Source organism: Theropithecus gelada, chromosome 10 (genome assembly GCF_003255815.1).
Source record: "Theropithecus gelada isolate Dixy chromosome 10, Tgel_1.0, whole genome shotgun sequence".
In the NCBI taxonomy this organism is placed as follows: Eukaryota; Metazoa; Chordata; class Mammalia; order Primates; family Cercopithecidae; genus Theropithecus; species Theropithecus gelada.
Genome location: NC_037678.1, coordinates 89027545 through 89040614, shown reverse-complemented (window position 1 = coordinate 89040614; position 13070 = coordinate 89027545). Strand labels below are relative to the sequence as shown.

The window sequence follows — 13070 nt, the reverse complement described above, 5'->3', positions numbered from 1 at the left end:
CCTTCTCACAGAGCCAGGTTTGCTGGCTGGCCTGGTTGCTCCCTGCAGAGGCTGCAGCTTCCCAAGGCAGGCCCTGGCCTTGGCCTCCCTGTGCCAGGCTCCGCCAGAGCTGGCCCGAGGGATCAGCACTAACCATTTGGTGGCAGGAACCTCTTCCCTCTGAGGTCACAGGCTGGCCCTCCCTCCTCCCTCTGGCTAGGGGTGTCTTCATCGAAAAGGCGCCACCTCTTCACCCTGTGCCATGCTACCCACCTCTGGCTGTGGTACCCAGGCCTTGTGTTCAGGCGCCATGGTCATGGGCCAAGGAAAGGGCATTTTGTCCCGTGGCAGGTCCTCTATGGGCCAGGGTGGCATCAGGGAGGGTCTCTGGGCCCTGTCCTGTCTGACACCAGCTTAGGCAGCTCGTGGGGGTGTGTCAGTGACTGACCAGCGCAGGCTGCTGACCTTTCGCCTGTGTCCCCTCCAGGACCTCCGGGAGAAGAACTGGAAGGCCATGGAGGCGCTGGCCACGGCCGAGCAGGCCTGCAAGGAGAAGCTGCACTCCCTGACCCAGGCCAAGGTCAGAGCCCGGCCACACTCAGGCTCCCACCATGCGTGCACTAGGCACACAAATGCACTAAGACATACAGCTACCCTAGGACACAGATGCACTAGGACAGTCACACAGAGGCACTAGGAACGCACAGAAGCACTAGGACGCACAGACGCACTAGGACGCGCAGACATGCTAGGACTCACAGACGCACTAGGACAGACACACAGAGGGACTAGGATGTACAGACTAGGACACACAGATGCACTAGGATGCACAGACACGCTAGGACTCACAGACGCACTAGGACAGACACACAGGCAGTAGGATGCACAGATGCACTAGGACAGACACAGAGGCACTAGGACGTACAGACGCACTAGGACACACAGACGCACAGGTGCACTAGGACGCACTAAGTGCACACAAAGTGGCCTTGGCCTCAGAGCTCCTGAGTCCACACCAGACCCCCGCTCTACATCCGCCTCCCCCCTCCCACCTCCTTCCCTTCTTCACTTGCTCCTTTTCCTGGGAGAGGGATGGGGGTGCCCCGCTGATGGGCTTCTCCATGCTGATCCCTCTGGCTGAGGGTGCAGAGCTGCTGGGGTGGGACTGGAGACATGAGCCCGAGGCTGCACTGTCTTGGTGACCTGTTGTAGTGTTATTTCTGTTGTGTGTCCTTTTGTCAGGGTGATTCTGCTGCTTGGGCCTCTGGAGTCGTGGCCCAGGGGCTCTGGGAGGAGTATTTTTTTTTTTTTGAGACGGAGTCTTGCTTTGTCGCCCAGACTGGAGTGCAGTGGCGTGATCTCAGCTCACTCCAGCCTCTGTCTCCTGGGTTCAAGCGATTCTCCCGCCTCAGCCTTTCAAGTAGCTGGGGTTACAGGCGCCACCACGCCCGGCTAATTTTTGCATTTTTTGCAGAGACGGGGTTTTGCCATGTTGGCCAGGTTGGTCTCCAACTCCTGACCTCAAGTGATCTGCCTGCCTTGGCCTTCCAAAGTGTTGGGATTACAGGCGTGAGCCACTGTGCCCAGTCCCATGAAGAGTCTTTAAGTCCCAGAGGGGAGGACATTGTTCGTAGCGAGCACTCGGGGATCGGGGGCCACGTTGGCCCCGCGCTCCACACCGTCCAGGTGGGATGTGTACAGGTGTCTCCCAGTGTCTGAGCCCACGGGTTGCCTCTGGGGCACAGGGCTGTTCAGGAGCCAGTGAGGAGGCTCTGGCCAGGGGACATGGCCAGCAGCAGCCACAACTAAAGGCCTCGCCCACACTTTGAGGTCACACACGTTTTCCTACCTCATGAAAGGGCCTGGCCTCCCAGCCTCCCTCACGGGAATGTCTGCCCCAATGGCAGGAGCTTTGCAGCGACTCCCAGGAAGCCCGAGGGTTGTGTCAGATGAGGACCACTAGCTGGGGCAGGAGGTGAAGGATGGCCTCAGGCCACACTGTGAGAGCTATAGTTAGACTCCTAGAATCTTGGCCTTGTAGCCTCCAGTGACCTCAGAAACTGTCTGGCTACCATGTGGTAAATGAAGCTGTGACCAGAGATGTCACCTGACTTGATTGTGGTCACATAGCCAGATAGAAGGTGGCCTCTGGGTCTCCAGCTTGCCTTGACTCACAACTGGAGGCCTCGGTGGTGGTGAGGTCAAGGGTCCACATGGGGCACGGGCCCTACCTGTGCATAACTTGGCCAGCCAGGAAGGGCCCGCTTCTCGGGTGTGCGTCAGGCCAGAGGGCGCTGCGCTCAGGCTGGGTGTCCGATGGTCAGCATCCTCCGTGCACATTCCAGGACTCTGCTCGGGGGAGTTACACTCCATCGACTCTCATCCAGGTGGAGTTCCTGAGGCCGCCCTGGGTCCCAGACCAGGCCTGTCCAGGTGGTGGCAGGGCCAGACACAGGCTGGACCCCAGCAGCTGTCCCCTCGGGGTGTGGGAGGGCCCACCTCTCTCCCCGGGGACGCTGTGGTCCTAGGCTTTGCTTCGTGGTTCCCTTGGGCCCCCTTTGTTTCCTTTCTTTGCTGTGCTTAGAATGGGGGCCGCTGGCTCTTCGTCCAGGAGGATTGAAGGGGTGTCCGACCCAGCATGGCACAGGGTGCAAAGTCCCTGCCTCCTCTGAGTCGGCTTCTCCCTCTGCAGAGGGGGCATGTTGATCCTCCCTCTCCAGGGTGGCTGGAGATGAGCCTCTCTGGGTTGCCCCTTCCTGGCTGCTACTAACGCTTAACCATGGTGCCGCCAGCAGACGCACGGCTTCCCTGCCTTCACCCCCCATCCCCATCACAGCTCTAGATTCCAGAACATTGGAGGCCATGAGTGTCCTCCTATCCCCTTTTCCTGCCCTGGCTCCCACACATCAACCAGGGCCCCCCCCACAAATTCCCACACACATGCACACACGCCCAGAGAGCTCAGGAAATGAGAGGTGGTGGAGACCCCGTCCCTGCTGTGAGATGTCCCGGGAGCTGGCACTTGCCATCTTGGCCTGACGCAGTATGCTGCTTTCATCAGAGCTCAGTGTGTTTGAAATGGGCCGGACACAGGCTGGGTAACCCTCTGCTTACAGTCAGCCTCGTGGAGCCTCATCTGCTCCTTCGATTCTTGTCGCTTCCCTGAAGAGCTGAGGATGTGCCATTTCTGGGGCAGAGACCCGGGCATATCAGTAAGACCTGGGGAGGTGCCCCACATCTCCGCAGCTGAACCTTCTGCTCTTCCCCGCCCCCACCCCAGGAGGAATCGGAGAAGCAGCTCCACCTGATTGAGGCACAGACCATGGAGGCCCTGCTGACTCTGCTCCCAGAACTTTCTGTCTTGGCACAACAGGTAGGAGGGGAGGGTGGTTCCCGGGGACCTCACGGTTCCCAGGGAACGTCCCTGGGTCTCACCGAATGTGTTTTGTTGCAGAATTACACCGAGTGGCTGCAGGATCTCAAAGAGAAAGGCCCCACGCTGCTGAAGCACCCGCCGGCGCCCACGGAGCCCTCCTCGGTACGTGTGGCTGCCTGGCAAGGGCCCTCTGTCGGGCTCCCCTGTCCCCAGGAAGAGGGGCTGCCCCGAGTTGTTTCAACGGGAAGCCAAGAGAAAAACCTCAGTGTGTGGCTAACGACACCTGTTCTTCCCTCTCTCAGGACCTGGCCTCCAAGTTGAGGGAGGCCGAGGAGGCGCAGAGCACGCTGCAGGCCGAGTGTGACCAGTACCGCAGCATCCTGGCGGAGACGGTGAGCGCTGGGAACCTGTCAGCTGGGCATCCCTGGGAGGCTGCCGGGAAGGAGAGCCTCGGGGCCTACGGGGCAGGAGGTGGCCTGGTGTGTTGGAAAAGCCCACTGGCCTTGTGACTCTGGGCCCCGTTCTTTGGCTGCATGGCAAAGGGAATGGGTGGTGCCCTCTGAGGTCATTGTTTCTAAGCTGAGGAGAGGGCCGAGGTGAAGGTTTGGGGCCGGTCTCTGAGCAGGGGAAGGGGAAGGATGGGGTAAGCAGCTGTGACGGCCAGGTTGAACTCCCTTTCTTCGTGACTCCAAGAGCAATGCCAAGTCCAGCCCTGCCACTCTCTGGCTGGCCTGTCCCGTGCTCCTCATCCCGGGCCACTGACACACTTGGTGCCGGTGGCAAAGCCCGGCAGTGACAAGCGTCCTAGTGGTCCCATACAGGTCACAGACCTCGTTTCCTTGAGTGGAACTGCAGCCACCCTGGCCCATTGGCCAGAGGACCTCCCTCCCAGGACAGTGGCTGCCTTCCCTCCCCACCTAATGCTGGCGCTCAGGAAGTCACAGCAGGGGAAGCACGGCAGGTGACCAGGGCTGCAGGGACTTGAAGATGTGGCTGTGTGGTGCGCGTGCCGGGAGGGAGAGGGCCCTGCCTCACCTCGGTTTCCCCCAGGAGGGCATGCTCAGAGACCTGCAGAAGAGCGTGGAGGAGGAGGAGCAGGTGTGGAGGGCCAAGGTGGGCGCCGCGGAGGAGGAGCTCCAGAAGGTATGTGCCGCCCTGCCTGCCTCCCGGCACCGTGGAGCACATGAAGCCCGGGGGAGAGTTGACAGGGTTGTCTGTCACCTGCGAGACTCGTGTGTCTCGGTAGGGCTTTTCCACGACTCTATGAAGCACAGTTGCGGGATGACAGCTCAGCCCGTCCTCCAGGAGGCCACTGCCTAGGAAGGCGCTGCCAGATGGTGCCAGGGTGACCGTCCCAGCTGGGTGGGGTGGGCACCCCTGGGGCTTCCTAAGTTGGGTCAGTCCTGCTTGGGTCCCAAGATGGCCTCGGAAGGAGACACCCCCGGGCGCTCATGTCTGATGGAGCCTTTCCCTTGCTTTGTAGTCACGGGTCACAGTGAAACATCTCGAAGAGATTGTAGAGAAGCTAAAAGGAGAACTTGAAAGTTCGGACCAGGTATGTGGGGGCTCAGAGAACTCTTTCTCTTGTCCCCGGAGCCTCTTTGAAAGTGACATTATTGCAGAGGGCACTTCACTTATTTCTTCCTCATGGACCATGTGCCTTAAGGGAGGCATTCTCTCTCAAGCCCAGGGATCTTGTCCGTCCTGTTTTTCTTTAACGAGAGACATTTACTACCTCAGAGGACCCTGAGACAGCCACGGGCCCTGCCCAGCCCTGGTGAACAGGGCTCCTGCCACGGCCTTCACAGTCGAGGTGACCCCACTGCCCCATTCAGATGCCACAGGGAGCCCTGGAGAAGGTACCCTTGGTACCTACCTTTGCAAGTAAATCTAAGAGCATGTCAGCCTCCAGGAGTGCTCAGGTGCAGCCTGCCACTTGCAGTAAGGGGTTCTCTTGCCACTGACTAGTTTCTCATTCGCTTGGTAGCTGATGGGCCTCAGGGATCTCCCGACAGCCCTCACCTATCCCCCGGCCAGTCTGCTTCCTGGGGTTAGTGCCCTTTGAGCAGAGGCTGCTGGCGCACGTGTGTGCCTGTCTGTGTGTCTGTCCAGGTGAGGGAGCACACGTCACATTTGGAGGCAGAGCTGGAAAAGCACATGGCAGCCGCCAGCGCCGAGTGCCAGAACTACGCCAAGGAGGTGGCAGGGGTGAGTCTGCCCCCTGAGGAGCGCAGCCCCTGCCCAGCAGAGCTACAGTCCTCCCTGAGCTGCTTCTCCTCAGCCCTGTGGGAGCAGCTTTCATTGACATAAGCCTTGAAGTCCGAGTCCTCACGGGTTTGCCCGAAGCCTTGCAGGCCCCTTGTTGGGCTGTCAGACCTGAGGTGTGTCTCAGGGCAGGTTTCAAAAAGGCAGCCTCCCAGCCAGGGCAGGGGCAGAGCCAGGCAGCCCTGCCCCGACGGAGGCATTTGGCGTTTTAGGTTATCCCTCCACAAGGGGATTCTCTGCCTGGCTTGCTGATGTCATATCTGGTGGGAAGTAGATTTAGATCTGCTACTGTTTTCTGCTCTTCAGAAGCAGAAAGCACAAATCCAGCATCCCATTCTGGTTTAATCTCAAACTTTTGGGCCAGGTACAGCGGCTTATGCCTGTAATCCCAGCACTTTGAAAGGCTCAGGTGGATTGCTTGAGGCCAGAAATTTGAGACCGGCCTGAGCAACATAGCAAGACTGCATCTCTACCCCAAAAAAAAAAAAAAAAAAAAAAAATTAGCCAGGCACAGTGGTGGGCACCTCCAGTCCCAGCTGCTTAGGAGGCTGACGCAGGAGGATTGCCTGAACCCAAGAGTTCAAGAACAGCATGGACAACAGATTGAGACCATCTCTGAAAAAAACCAAAAATCTCAAACTTTTGGTCCTTTTTTGCAAGAGATAATCAATAAACATTTGTGAAGGTCTGAAAGAGGTGTGCAGTGAACACCATTCTTCCTAAGTCCTCAGAAAAGAAATCGTAGCTGTAGGAAGCCTGGCGAGCCCTGTGCCCTCCCGATTCTGTGACCCTCCTCAGGGCTCTGGTTAAGTGGATGTATTAGGTTTTATGTTTCGGCGCTAACTCACGGGGACTGGTTTTCTCCTTTTCTCTCCTTTCTTCCCATCACCTGCCTCTGTTTTCTTCCCAAGCTGAGGCAACTTCTCCTAGAATCTCAATCTCAGCTCGATGCAGCCAAGAGCGAAGCCCAGAAACAGAGTGATGAGCTTGCCCTGGTAGGTGGCCTCCATGTCCCCATGCCAGGAGTGTGACCTGGGGTGTTGCGTGTGTGAGATGCATTTGCCAGTCATGCGTCTGTGTCCACTCAAAGATAAACAAAGTCTGGGGAAGGGACAGTGTCACCCATTGAGCAGCATGGGGCCAGCTTCTGGGGGCCTTCCTGCACATTCACCCAGAACTCTGAGCTGGGCCTGTGGCTGTTGGGACCAGCGTGCTCCCACTCCATCTCCTGTCCCCTGGCTACCTGGTCCCCTGTTCAAGGTAGTGAGAGCTCTGGGTGTCTGCACTCCCTGTGAGCCCATTGTAGTCAGCTGGGGGCGTCAGGGACATTGCAGTCCCTGGCGTCACAAGACCAGGAAGCCTGGGGGTTCCTCCTGACCTGGCCACCCATCGCCCTGGGGCTCTCAGCAAGTCCCGTGCCTTCTGTGGGTTTTTCTCACCTCAGTGACAGCTCAGATCAATTCAGTGAAAGCCACAGGCATGCAGGGAAGACCTGCTCCACGCCCCGCCCGGTGCCAGGTGCAGAGAGCAGCCCCGTTGGCAGACCACAGGAGCTCTGCCTGTGCAGGCGGCCTCTTGAGTCCCTCCTGGGATTCAGCTCAGGTGTCTGATGCCAAGTCCCAGCTCCTTGGCAGATTCCACCCAGCCTCACCGGATCTGGTACCGCCCCAAGACTGGTGCTGTGCGCAGCACCCTGTGAGGCTGCAGACATGTTCTGTTTGATCTGCAGTGTTTTTTTAAATCTTGAATTAGTTGTCAACAAGGAGAAATTGGGAGATTTTAAATAAAAATGGGCTGGCATTCCCCCTGCAGCAGCCGGTGAGTCTGGCACACGCTCCCAACACCCTGGGTCCACCTTGGTCATTCGGGTCTTACCCGGGCCAGAACACCAGAGGGCAGTGCTGCCCAGGCCAGGTCTCCTGTGTCTAGGGGCCACTCACTGAAGCCTTGGCTGAGCAAAGTCTGGGTGACAGGCCCTGGGGGCGTGGCCCAGGCCGGGGGTGTGCAGAGAAAACCCCCTGGAGTTTCTGTTGTCTTCCAGCTGTGCAGCTTGGCATTTGTGTTGGGAGGGGCTGTTCAGAGGGAGGGAAGAATGTGTGGGGTTCCCACGTACCTGGGGTGGCCCCTCAGCGCAGGGCCTGAGACCACCCATGTTCCCTGGGGAGCTTATGCCAAGGGCCCCACCCGGGTCTCCAGTTGGAACCTCTACCCCAGCCTCTCGAGTGACACCTGCCCTTCAAATTGCAGGCCCAGTGGTTTGGGGGCAACCAGATATGTTACCCACTCCCAGTGATGGAGCTCAGGGGTGGGGGACCTTGTTAGGCAAGAATGTCATCTCACAATGTTTTCTAGACCCTAGAAAGGGCTCTGAGCAGTGGACTGCGTCCTTGAAGGAGAAACGGGGAGTGCAGACAGCGTGGCGGCCACCCCCCCGTTCCATTGGGATTCATTTGCTCTGTGGGCCGTGCTCATTAGGGCTCCCCTCACTCCCAGGGAGGGCTCCATTCTGGCTGGGCTTGGAGCAGAGCACATAGGTCTCATTAGCCCAGAGGTTTGGTGGCCTTGGTTTGGCTTAGGTTGGCGGGGGGTCTGGGGGGGACCCAGACTTAAGTCACAGTTACTAAGCCAGGTCCCCTGAAGGAACTTTGGCTGCCGAGAGCAGCCACGGTCCTCCGAGGGGGTCCCTGCAGGAGTGAGCATGGTAGGTGTGCGACTGGCCGTGCATTTGCAAACCCACCCCTTCCTGTTCCAGGTCAGGCAGCAGTTGAGTGAAATGAAGAGCCACGTAGAGGATGGTGACATAGCTGGGGCCCCAGCTTCCTCCCCAGAGGCCCCCCCAGCCCAGCAGGACCCTGCTCAGGTTAGGGTGGTGAGCCGGTCCCCAGACACATCACTAACCCCAGGAAGAATGCAGGTTCTGCTGCCCCTGTTCTGACTAAACCCCACACCGGCTGCTCCGGCCTCCGCTGCTTCTCCATCCCACCTGCTTTGTCCCGAGTGGGTCACCCAGGTTCGGAGAATGCCGCAGAGCACGGGACAGGAAGGTGGCCAGGTGGAGAGGCTGGAGGAGTGGGGGGAGGTAGGACTCGAAGAGGGAGTCCGCGATTTGGGGTCTGCACCTACTGCGCTGGGGGAGCAGCCCTGAGCAGGGTCTGCAGCCACCGAAGGGGACTGTCTCCCACTGCAGCCCCGGCTGGGACATCGCTAGCAGGATATTCACCCTCCAGAGTTTTGAGCCTGGTGATAGCCACCACGAGCCCTCACCGAGAGGCAGGGCTGTCCCTGGGGTGGCCGCAGTGTGGCTGCTGGGGTTGTGGCCGTGGGGCCGGGGCTCGGAGGCATCTTTCTTGTCCTGTGAGTCTCATTAAAGGCCCCTGAGGTTGCAGAGGCCCCATCGGCTGCTCCTGAGCCACACCCAAGTCTGTACCAGGGGCTAAGGTGCCATCTCCCCAGCGAGGGGAGCACTGGGCCAGGAAAGGGGAAGCTAGAAGCAGCTAGAGAGCGGGGCCTGTGCTGGAGCCCTGGGTCCCGGAAGGTTCCTCACCGGGTTGCCGGGTTATGTTTGTGGTGTTTGCACAGCTGAAGACGCAACTGGAGCGGACAGAAGCCATCCTGGAGGATGAGCAGACGCAGCGGCAGAAGCTCACGGCTGAGTTTGAGGAGGTCAGGCCCTGCCTGGTGACTCTCAGCCCCCATCAGTCCCTGGGCCCTGAATCTCCAGGGAACAAGTGGGTCAGCCCTGCCCCCCTCGGCTGTGCCCAGCAGCACCTGGCTGGGCCTGGGCCTTGGCCTTCTAGGCAGCAGTGGATGGGGCCCGGGCAGGTGGAACACAGGCTGGAGGCACCTTGGGAGCCCTGTGGGTGGTCTGCATCCCTAAGGAGTCTTGAGGGCCTGGGCTGGGGTCAGGACTGGTGAGTCCGTCCCACTCATTCCAGCTACAGGATGGAGCTGTTGCTCCATCAGGCTGGGGGTGTCCTCTGGTCCCCAAGCGTGCTCAGTAGGGTCTTGACAGCACAGCCATTTGTAAGACGTCTCACTTCCCTCTCTGGCAAGGCTCAGACCTCGGCGTGTCGGTTACAAGAAGAGTTGGAGAAGCTCCGCACAGCCGGCCCCCTAGAGTCTTCAGAAACAGAGGAGGCCTCCCAGCTGAAGGCAGGCAGGGGCTGGGGCGGGGGTCACACCTGTGGGGTCTGCTCTGGGGCTGGGGCCACTCTTGGCCTCGGAAAGGGGCCAGGAAGGGGAGAGCCGACCCCGCCGGGACCTGCCCTCGGCACTGGTTCCCCTTGTCACTCCCCGGGGCTGGGGTGGGGGCTCCTAGCCCTGCAGTGTCACATGGTCACATGGCAGCCATTAGTCCGGGTGGCTGTTGAAATGTGAATCATGGAGAACGTGAAGTGCGTTCCTCAGCCACATGTCTGGCGCTCAGTAGTCAGGTGTGTCTCCTGTGCTGCCTCGGACAGTGCAGAGTAGATGGCTCCTGCCCCAGGAAGGTCTCCTGGTGGTGCTGAGGGCGCAGGACACAGCCTTGACGGGCAGCATGGGCGATTTCCTCCCTGTGGTCACCACCTGTCTCTGGGTGACCAGCAGTTGCCTTCCTTGTGTCCCCAGAGGGCTCCAGCCCCTGGCATCAGGGTCCTGTGGGCATCGCTGGGGTGGCCCTCCCGCTGGTGCAAGGGCTGACCCCCGTCAACCTTCTGACCATCAGGAGAGACTAGAAAAAGAGAAGAAGTTAACAAGTGACCTGGGACGTGCTGCCACCAAACTGCAGGAGCTTCTGAAGACGACCCAGGAGCAGCTGGCAAGGGAAAAGGACACAGTGAAGAAGCTGCAGGAACAGCTGGAAAAGACAGTGCGTGCTTGGCCCCAAAGCAGGGCGGGAGGAGTCCGAGCTGCTGGGAGCACTGGGCTGGGAGCCCCAGGGGAGGCAGGACTGGGAGAGGCAGAGCTGGGCGGAGGTAGTGGGGCCAGAGACTTCCTAACGAGTGCTTCAGCCCACCCAGCCCAGCACCCGCCCTTCTGGGGTTCCCTTGCCGGTCCCCCTGCTGGCCCAGGTCTTCACTTTGTACCTGTGTGGGCCCCTTAGCCAGTGCCGCAGCCGCTGCCCTGCAGGATGATGGTTTCCCCTCGGCTCCCACCAACTCCTCCCTGTCCCTCAGCCCCGGGGGTCTGTGGCTCCTGTTCTCCGAGGGACTGGAGTGGCTTGAGGGGCTCAGTCCGGGGAGGGACCGATGGCCCAGGGGGAGGGCAGGGGGTTCTGCTGTGGCTCGTGGCCCAGCCCCCCTTCACGCCACCTGCCTTCGTTCACAGGAGGACGGCAGCAGCTCAAAGGAGGGCACCTCTGTCTGAGTCTCCTCTGTGGAAAAAGAAGTTACTGTTCAACTTACCAAAATGCCTTACACATTCCTTACAAATACACCGACCAACCTACACAGCGTTATCCAGGCCCAACTTCCGGTAGCTCCGAGAGAAGCCATGAGAGACGAGATTCTCTTACAGCCACAGAAGTAGACCTTCCAGAGCCCCCGTTTGTAAACGAACCTGTGTCACGTTTGATAAACACTATCCTGGGCGCAGCCCTGGGCCACCACCGAGTGACGCCAAAGTCCTGGTTGGCTCTGACAGCCCCGTGGGTGTGTGGGAGGCCGGGCACTCTGGGGTCTGTCTGTCAGTGCAATCGTTTCGTGTTTTTTCAGCGGGGCGGGACGGGAAGCGGGTGGGACCGGGCAGCCAGTTCTCGAAGGCTGTGGGGCCGACTGGAGGCCATAGCCCCTCACCCCTAGATATTGCCAGCGAGAACTGACGTGCGACCTCCTGGGTGTTGATGCCATTAAAACCAACGTTGGTGCCCGGTGCTGTGGTCTCATCTGGTCGTCTGCTGGGGCTTCCCCACCCGCTGTTGGGCCCAAGATGAAGAACCAAGGGGTGGGGGCGTCCTCGGGGAGAGAGCAAGTGTGGGCCTCAGTTGCTTTGAAGGCAGGGTGTCTGCAGCTCTGCGTAGTGTGGGGCTGAGACTTGCTGCTTCCGGGGCCCCCAGCAGTTTTCCCTGTCACCTCCCAGACCTCAGTGCCCTCCGGGCAGGATAAGGGAGCAGGGCCTGCTACGCCTGAGAGCCAGACACATTGACTGCTGCCCCGCATCCTGGAGGGGCTGAGGTTTGTGAGCGCGGCTGGTGGTCTGGGCTGCTGTGTGACGGAGGTCTGGGAATGAACAAGGGGTCTCTGTCCTGGCTGGGGCTTGAACAAACACCCACACTCCAAGAGGGTGGGCCAGGCGGTGGGGCTAGAGCAGCCTACCGCCTGCCCCTGGGAGGCAGCGTTTCACCTGCAGAAGCCAGCTTAGGTTTGCCACGACCCTCAGACCCAGTGTCCTCAGCGGCCCCTGACAGCATGGTCCTTGGCCCCAAGAAGTGTGTGTCTTTGAGTGTAAGCAATAGGAACCTGGAGCTTAGTCCACAAAGAGACATCAGAGGCTCAGTCACAGTAGGGCCCCAACCAAGTCCGGAATGGAAGGCGGGTCTACCTTGACCAAGGACTGTTCACTTTCATCTCCCTGCCAAGCCTCAGAATCTTGGGAGAGGGTCTGTTTGGCCGAACTTGGCTGGGGGACAACTGGGCTCTTAGATGGCAGGTCCTGCAGGATGGCATTATGAGAAGGGTGCTGTCGGGGACCGTGGCAGCAAGAACCGGGGTCTCCGCAGCCTATGAGCATGGCAGGTGGCCTGCTCTGGGATCTCTGTCACGCATGGCCCTTTCAGTTGATGGCAGTGACTCGGGGGTGGTTTTCACAACCTCAAGACCTAGGGAGGCCCTGTGGTGTGCATCTGTCTGCCTCCCTTGCTCAGCCCCCCACACGGCCTCTGCCTGCAGCCTGGGACTGCTTAGCCTCAAACTGCTCGGCCCAGCCCTGGCACCAGCTCTCAGGAAGTGCCTGTGGACCACCCAGCCGTGGTGTGTGGCACTGTGTGTCATGGCTGTTCTTGGTGCTGGGAATCCTGGGAAGGTCCCTGGAGAAGTGGGCTTAAGCTGAGCTCCCAGGAAAAGCAGATGTGTGTGAGGTGAGGGAGGCTGGCACTCAGGCAGCAGCAGCATAGAGGCATGGAGGGGGGCCAGGTTACCAAGGCCAGTGGGGCTGGACCGGGGAGGCAGTACAGCCATTGAGGTTTCTGAGTAGGGAGAGCCAAGCCTGCCTGTTGTAGAACTCTAGAGGCGGCTGAAGCAGAAAGGGATCCCACGGTCTTGGAACATTGACATCCTGGCTTCTGGCTGGGGGACTGAGTAGCAGAAAGTGCCTGCAAGGACACCTGATGGCTGCCCGTTCCCAGCCCCGGTCCTCCCGGTGAGGTGCACCCCGCCCCCTCCCCAGGCTAAAGGCTGGGCAGGTTCAAAGCCACCTCTCTGACACGTGGCTAGGCCCCACAGCCTGGGAGGTTAGTACTTGCGGGGCAGCGCTG

General features: G+C 59.9%; 1 protein-coding gene across 4 annotated transcripts in view; it reads left to right on the top strand.

The window, feature by feature from the left end:
• Positions 1-11472, top strand: part of RRBP1 (ribosome binding protein 1) — a 68559-nt gene extending 57087 nt beyond the window's left edge. For all 4 annotated transcript variants that reach the window (XM_025398697.1, XM_025398696.1, XM_025398698.1 and 1 more), the window contains 13 exons: positions 467-559; positions 3260-3352; positions 3434-3517; positions 3658-3747; positions 4406-4498; positions 4839-4910; positions 5468-5563; positions 6532-6615; positions 8373-8480; positions 9200-9283; positions 9674-9772; positions 10326-10469; positions 10928-11472. In XM_025398697.1, the coding sequence (XP_025254482.1) occupies positions 467-559; positions 3260-3352; positions 3434-3517; positions 3658-3747; positions 4406-4498; positions 4839-4910; positions 5468-5563; positions 6532-6615; positions 8373-8480; positions 9200-9283; positions 9674-9772; positions 10326-10469; positions 10928-10966 (1179 nt within the window). In that variant the 3' untranslated portion in view covers positions 10967-11472. The remainder of the gene's footprint in view (positions 1-466; positions 560-3259; positions 3353-3433; positions 3518-3657; positions 3748-4405; positions 4499-4838; positions 4911-5467; positions 5564-6531; positions 6616-8372; positions 8481-9199; positions 9284-9673; positions 9773-10325; positions 10470-10927) is intronic.
• The last annotated feature ends 1598 nt before the right edge of the window (positions 11473-13070 follow it).